This window comes from Nelumbo lutea, chromosome 4 (assembly GCF_056320005.1).
Source record: "Nelumbo lutea isolate HS-2025 chromosome 4, American lotus-T2T, whole genome shotgun sequence".
NCBI classification, from domain to species: domain Eukaryota; kingdom Viridiplantae; phylum Streptophyta; class Magnoliopsida; order Proteales; family Nelumbonaceae; genus Nelumbo; species Nelumbo lutea.
This window is the reverse complement of record NC_142687.1, coordinates 39,919,979-39,926,789: the sequence shown is the minus strand read 5'-3', so window position 1 is coordinate 39,926,789 and position 6,811 is coordinate 39,919,979. Positions and strand designations below refer to the sequence as shown.

General features: G+C 40.1%; 1 protein-coding gene across 1 annotated transcript in view; it reads left to right on the top strand.

Moving 5' to 3' along the window:
- Window positions 1-1,189: 1,189 nt before the first annotated feature.
- Window positions 1,190-6,811, top strand: part of LOC148855347 (voltage-dependent L-type calcium channel subunit) — a 43,728-nt gene continuing 38,106 nt past the window's right edge. The window contains exon 1 of the mRNA XM_088982619.1: window positions 1,190-1,612. Coding sequence (XP_088838745.1) covers window positions 1,301-1,612 — 312 coding nt within the window. The 5' untranslated portion in view covers window positions 1,190-1,300. The remainder of the gene's footprint in view (window positions 1,613-6,811) is intronic.

The window sequence follows — 6,811 nt, the reverse complement described above, 5'->3', positions numbered from 1 at the left end:
CCTCCACACCTTGAACTGGTTAGACCCCCGATACAACCACTATAGGGGCATATCGAAGGGGTCTCAAAAAGGTATGTATCGGCTGATACGTGTCGATATTTTGAATCTTGGTCTTGACCACACATGGAGAACATCTCCATACTTATATTTATTATTTATAGGAGATGTTCCCCATGCAGGTTGGGATGTGGCTGTGAGGTAAAATAGGTGTTAGACGCATACGGTTACATGTATATCATGTGACATTCAAGATAAACTTAAAAATGTAGTTAAGAAATTGATTTTTTTTTTGGGTAATAGCATATAAGGGCAACTTTTGGGGTTTAATATCAATAAAAGTTAATATTTTTAAAAAATTCAAAAATAGGTTAACCTTTTAAAAATAATATCAATAAAGGGCAATTTTTGGGGTTTAATATCAATAAAAATATTTTTAAAAAAATTTCAAAAATAGGTTAACTTTTTAAAAATAATATCAATAAAGGGCAAAAACACCGTTCATCATCTTCTTCTTGCCATTTGTTCACCAGCACCGTTGTCCGCTGCCACCCGCCACCACTCGCCACCGTCGTCCGCTGCTGCCGCCACTTTTGTTTCCACCCACCTCCAGCAACGTTGCCGGAGGCGGAGGCGGAGGTGGCGATGTTGGACAAAGAAATGACCACCAGTGCCGCCACCGCCACCGCCACCTATGCCTCCGGCAATGTTGTCGAAGGTGAAGGTGGAGATGGGCGGAGGGCGGTGGGTGGCAGTGCTAGCGAACATATGACAAGAAGAACAATGTTTTTACCCTTTATTGATATTATTTTTAAAAAGTGAACTTATTTTTAAACTTTTTTAAAAAATTTTACTTATTAATATTAAACCCCAAAAGTTATTAGGGAGAATGACCAATCATCCCAAATCAGAATTTTATAACCCAAAGTACAGAGAGAATGCATCCTAACCGTGAATGATGATAAATTCACGGGTAGGATGTGATTTATAGGGGAAAGAGCTAGTAATAGGGGAGGGGTTTGGAATTCGGAATTCTGCATTGTGTGTATCTGTACTTCTCCAAAATTATTATCCCTTTCCTTCTTTTTCTTCCTATTTACGGTAAGCGCGTTAGTAAAATATTATCCGATAAAGACGCGATCAACACGACACGTGGATAAAAATAGGCCCACGTGCATCCAACCGCCAGCTTAAGAACACTGTGTCACATCAAAATTGTGTTTCCGATGAATTCAGATCGCTACACTCCCTCTCTTCAGTCAGCTTAAGCTCGAATAATACAGTGTGTGAGGAAAAGACGGACATGGACGACGCCGATGAAAGGGAGACCCCTGCCGGCGTATTTGTGGACGAGAAATATCGGGAGAATCTAGGGTTTATAGAGATCGAGAAAATGGGGGGTCAGCACGAGGAGACTCTCTACGGTGTTCTTCATCGCCTACTCGCCGATATTTTCTTCCCCGGTTCCTCTGCTCCCGCTTCTCTGCTTGAGAGGACTAGAGCTTCGTTCCGTGATAATGGCCCTTTGCTCCGAGAAGCGTCTAGAAACTCCGGCAGGAACCTTCTCCTGTGGACTCGCCAAGGCAGCCCTCTTCGCGCTTTGCTTGTAATCTCCGTATGTATTGAGTGGCAATTCATCTGTTTTACTTTTCTCAATTTTGTTGCTCGTTCTAGTTTGCGGTATTGGGCTTCTTTCCTGTTTTGTTGCTATTTTATTTTGGTATTTAATCTTGTCTAGATCAAGTTTCGCTTTGAATTTTATGGAGTTGCTTATTTAGTTGAGTAGTTGAATTCGATGAGTGATAGAATTTCATGACATGCAACTGAAAACTTTAGTTTGGAACTAACCCTAATATGCAAATCCATGGTTGGGGATTGGAGTTTTTTAGTTTGTGGGGATGTTTGTCATGGGTGTATTACTGCCACAAGCTGTTTGTTTTTCTTGAATGGGTTGCGTCGATTTAATTATAGCAACTGGGCGCGATAAAGTTCTAAATCGAAATCAAGATCTTTAATCTTGTTTCTTCTTTGTCTTGGTGGATTAAGATGCTCTGATCAATCAGATTACTTACCTCGTTGTTGATTCTAAACACCAATGCATGAAAAGACGAGCAAAAGGTTCAGCAGTTATCACATGAGTTACATTATAAGTGCATCTTTCATGAAGATGAGGTGGGCACTTGTCAAAATTTTATCAAGTATTGTTGACTACAGAAAACATGCTATTTTGATGATTATTGGGTCTGAATCCATTTTCCAGGAAGGCATCCAAAATACTTACCTGTTAATTGCAATGAAATGACTGTACTGAGGACATCCTGTCTCATCTGTAATTCCGGCCCCAACATCAATGCTACCCCTACGGGTGCAAACTTAGTTTAGTAATAACAAAAGGGATGCTAGATGGTCAGCCTCCCAATTGTTCATGTGGGGATGGAAATGATGCCTTCATGCTACCTTTCTATGTCCCATCTTATAACAATTAATCATGGATACCCCTTTATCTACAACCATACAATATAGAGAGGAAAAGCCACCATGAGGATTGTTGCCGTTCCATGGTTTTTCCTAGAGTGGCAGCGTATATCCTATTTTCCATGTCTAGCCAACTCGCATGAGTTTGTGACACTCAATGCCCTAACAACTTATCAAAAAGGAAATAAAAAAAACAAAGAAAAGAGAATCACCATCCGAACACTAAAGCCATGCGGGATATGAAGATGTAGAATTTCCCATCAATTGGTATGGTATTCATATGCTTTGGTAAAGGCCAATTGCTACATCTTGTATTTCTTACTTCCAAATGTTTGTTATTCAAAATGAAAATGATCACCATTTCACAAGGTGAATATTTTCTTGAAAAAGACTGTTCTAGAAGAGACCATCTCTTTCTTATAGGTAGGTCGGCAATTGAGAATGGAAGAAGGAGAAAAATAAATGGTACAACCATAAATTAGCCAATTGTTAATTTGCATCAGGAGGATATAGAAGACCTAAGTGCTTGGAAGAAAGTGAATCTCTTCTACAACACAAAGTAACTTCTTCTGGATTTTGACTTCCAGCTAGCAAATATCTTGCTCTGTCAAATGTTTATCTAGAGGTCTGATGCTACCCCCAAGTAAACTATGAGAGAAAATCGAGCAAACAAACTATCCTGGATTAAAATACAACCTCACAAGTTAAATAAAAAAGAAAAAAACATGCCTTAGGGTAAGATAACTAGAATCCTGGACTCTCTAAGGACAATTCCATACTCTACCTAGTAACCCTATATATTAAAGCTTCTAATTTATCTACCACTGTACCATGCATGCGTGCAAATTGTTAAGCATGGGTTAAGTTAGATGGTTTGTCAAGTTCTCAACCTATGACCAACTCAAGATTAGGTTGGGTTGGGATTTTAGGACAACATCATTAGAATCAAGCCTAACCTAACCTAGAGTATGGGTCTGGTCCAATCAAGTGTGGTTTTTCCCAACGCAAGTAGCATTCCCTATTCGAAAGGTTCACATATTTGAAGTTTATGAGTGCAAAAACTTTTAGGTGTTTTTTTCGCTGAAAAGGTTTTTCAAATAGTGAATTCTGTGATGAGTACTTGAAAATTTTAGCATACTGGTAAGTAATTTTCTCGTTACCTTCATTATGAATTACATTTATTTTTCTTAGCCATATATTACTTACTTTTGGACCTCATGATTTTCTCTGTCTATCCCTGAGTGATAAACTATTCCTTTTGCCTAATTATTAGGTAAAAAACAAAATTTATTTGCTGATATTCTCATTTTTTTTTCTTCTTACATTTTTTTTTTCATTCACTAAAAGAAGGTGAAAGGTTAGCAAAAAGATTGACAACTGATTTACAGAGCATTTATAGTGATGTTCCGTATAGGTTTTGGAGGAGGTTCCAGAGGGCCTTAGGTTGGGGGATGCAGATGGAAACAGGATTAGTAGAGGCAAAGGAGGCCAAAGAGGGGTGACAGGAGGAAGAGGGAGGAGATAGAGGGGAACTAAGGAAGATCAGTTGCTTGAGGTAGTTTGGTGGGAGTGGAGAGACTTGGATATCTGTTTAGGTTGGTACTATGGATGACTATGTAGGTTAGGAACTTTTCTATTTGTTACTTAGGATTCTTTTGCTAAGGCCTGTACAAATGTCCACTTGCCAAGGCGTTACATATGTTATGATAATGATACCTGAATACCTGTACAACGATTCTGTATCGTGTTGGATACTTCAATTTTTAGTGTCAGTTTTGTATCCAATACCATATCCAGCAATGTCTTTGCTGTATTTGAGTCACATAGTACATATGCCAACTATGAAAGAAAGCCTTGATCAAGTTTGGGAAGCACCAAACGGAAAAACTTTATGGCCAAATTAGAGGTAGAAGGGGAGGTGATTACAAATCAGGACGAAATAGCCAAGGTCCTTGTGACCCACTTTAAGTCCATTTATAAAAGGCCTTTGAATGAAAGATTGTCTATGGAAGGGTTGGATTCACCATGTTTGGGAGAAGAGAAAGTGAGGTGGTTGGAAAGAAGTTTTGAAGAAGCTGAAATCAAGAAGGCAGTGTTCCTGATGGATAGATCTAAGGCACTTGGACCAGATGGATTTACTATGGTTTTTTTCCAAGATTGTTGGGAAGTACTAAAGGATGATTTGGTTGAGGTTTTTAAGGAATTTGCAGATAGTCACACAGTGAGCAGGGGTGTCAATGCCACTTTTCTGGCCCTAGTCCCTAAGAAACCTGATGCTATTCATCCTAAGGATTTCAGACCAATTAGCTTGGTGACGAGCATCTGCAAAATCCTAGCTAAGGTTCTATCTCTGAGGCTTAAAGAAGTTACCCCCTCCTTAGTCAACCAAACCCAAGGGGCCTTTATACAAGGAAGAGTGGAAGACAAAAAATTACCAAATATTGATTGCCAATGAATGTGGAGGATTGGAGGAGATCTGTTAGGAAAGGCTTTGTGTGTAAGTTGGATGTTGAAAAGGCTTACGACATGGTGGACTGGAAGTTCCTTAGTGAAGTCTTAAGAAATTGTGGTTTTGGTGAAAAGTGGTGTAATTGGATCCTAGGTTGTGTTAGTTCCTGCCACTATTCAATCCTGGTGAATGGAGTGGTGAAGGATTTCTTCTCAGCTAGCAGGGGCATCAGGCAGGGGGACCCTCTCTCACCTTTTCTTTTCACCTTAGTTGCTAATGTGCTTAGTCATTTAATCTCTAAGGATGATAGAGAAGGTATAGTTAGAGGGTTGAGAGTTGGTAGAAATGAGACCCCATTTACCCATCTCTAGTTCGCGGATGATATATTAATCTTTTGTGTAGGGGCTGACATTGAGAGGGTGAGAAGTTTAAAGATGCTGATTAGGAACTTTAAAAGTATTTCCAACTTGAAAATCAATTTCGAAAAGAGTTGCATTGCAGGGGTTAATTTGGAGTCAAGAGAAGTGGAGGCTATTGCTGAGTGCTTAGAGTGTTCTATCTCTACTTGGTCTTTGACCTATTTGGGGCTTCCTTTAGGAGCAAATCCTCGGGAGAGTAGGTTCTGGTGCCCAGTTGTAGAGAAGTTTGAGAAGAGATTGGCTTCATGGAAAAAGAACTACATCTTTCTGGGGGGAAGAATCACCTTAATAAGAGCTACACTTGAAAACCTTCCAACTTACTATCTCTCTATCTTTAGGATCCCAACTAGGGAAGCTAAGAAGCTGGAAAAATTAATGAGAGACTTTCTTTGGGAACCAGGGGAAAATAGGAAAGACCATTTAATTAAGTGGTAGGTGGTGTGTAGGAGTAAAGAGGAAGGGGGCTTGGTACTAGGGAACTTAATTCAGAAAAATACAGCCTTACTGGGGAAGTGGCTGTGGAGGTGGCCGTTAGAGAGAGTCAGGTTGTGGCATGAGGTGATCGGAAATATACATGGATGCTCAGGGAATAGATGGGATGTTGGTGTATCAAGGCGGGCAACTTCGGCAACCCCTTGGAAGGCAGTGCACAATATTCTTCCTCAGTCATATCAGGTATGATGTGTGTGATGGCAACTCCATCCTCTTTTGGGAGGACATCTGGGTTGTAGATGTTCCCCTGAAAACCCCTTTCCCCTCCCTGTTCTTAGTCCCTCGATACAAAAAAGTGGTTGTTTCCAAATTTTGCTCTTCATTGGAACTCCCTTGGGTTCCTACTTGGGATTTTGGGTTCCGTAGAGGCTTAAGGGATGAAGAGATTGAGTGCTTACTCAGTTTACTCTGCCTTCTTGAGCAAGTTTGTTTGAACCCCTTTGAACCTGACAAAAGAATTTGGGTACCTAGATCAGAAGGATCTTTCTCTTGTGCTTCCTTTTTCAAATCCCTTTGCTGTTCTAACCCTTGGCAGGCTTTCCCTGTTAAGGAAGTTTGGTGCAGACCTGTTCCCCCTAAGATTTTGGCATTCTATTGGGAAGTGTACTATGGGAAAGTAAATACATTGGATAATCTACAAAAGAGAAGACCTTTCCTCTGTATTTCCCCCAACTGGTTCATCCTTTGCAGATCTTAGGGTGAGGACTGTTATCATTTGTTAATTTCTTGTTCCTTTACTGGAGAGTTATGGGATTGGATTCTCTCTTTGTTTGGGAGCAGTTGGAACTTGTCAGCAGAGTTAAGAATGCTTTTTGATCCCTCTACTTTTGTTTGGCAACAGAAAAGGGGTAAAATCATGTGGAGGTGTGCAAGAGCTGCATTGCTATGGACAATCTGGGAAGAAAGGAATGCTAGAACTTTTTTGGAAAAGGAAAGGAACCTTCAAGAGATAAAGGACTGCATCCTGGTTAGGGTGATT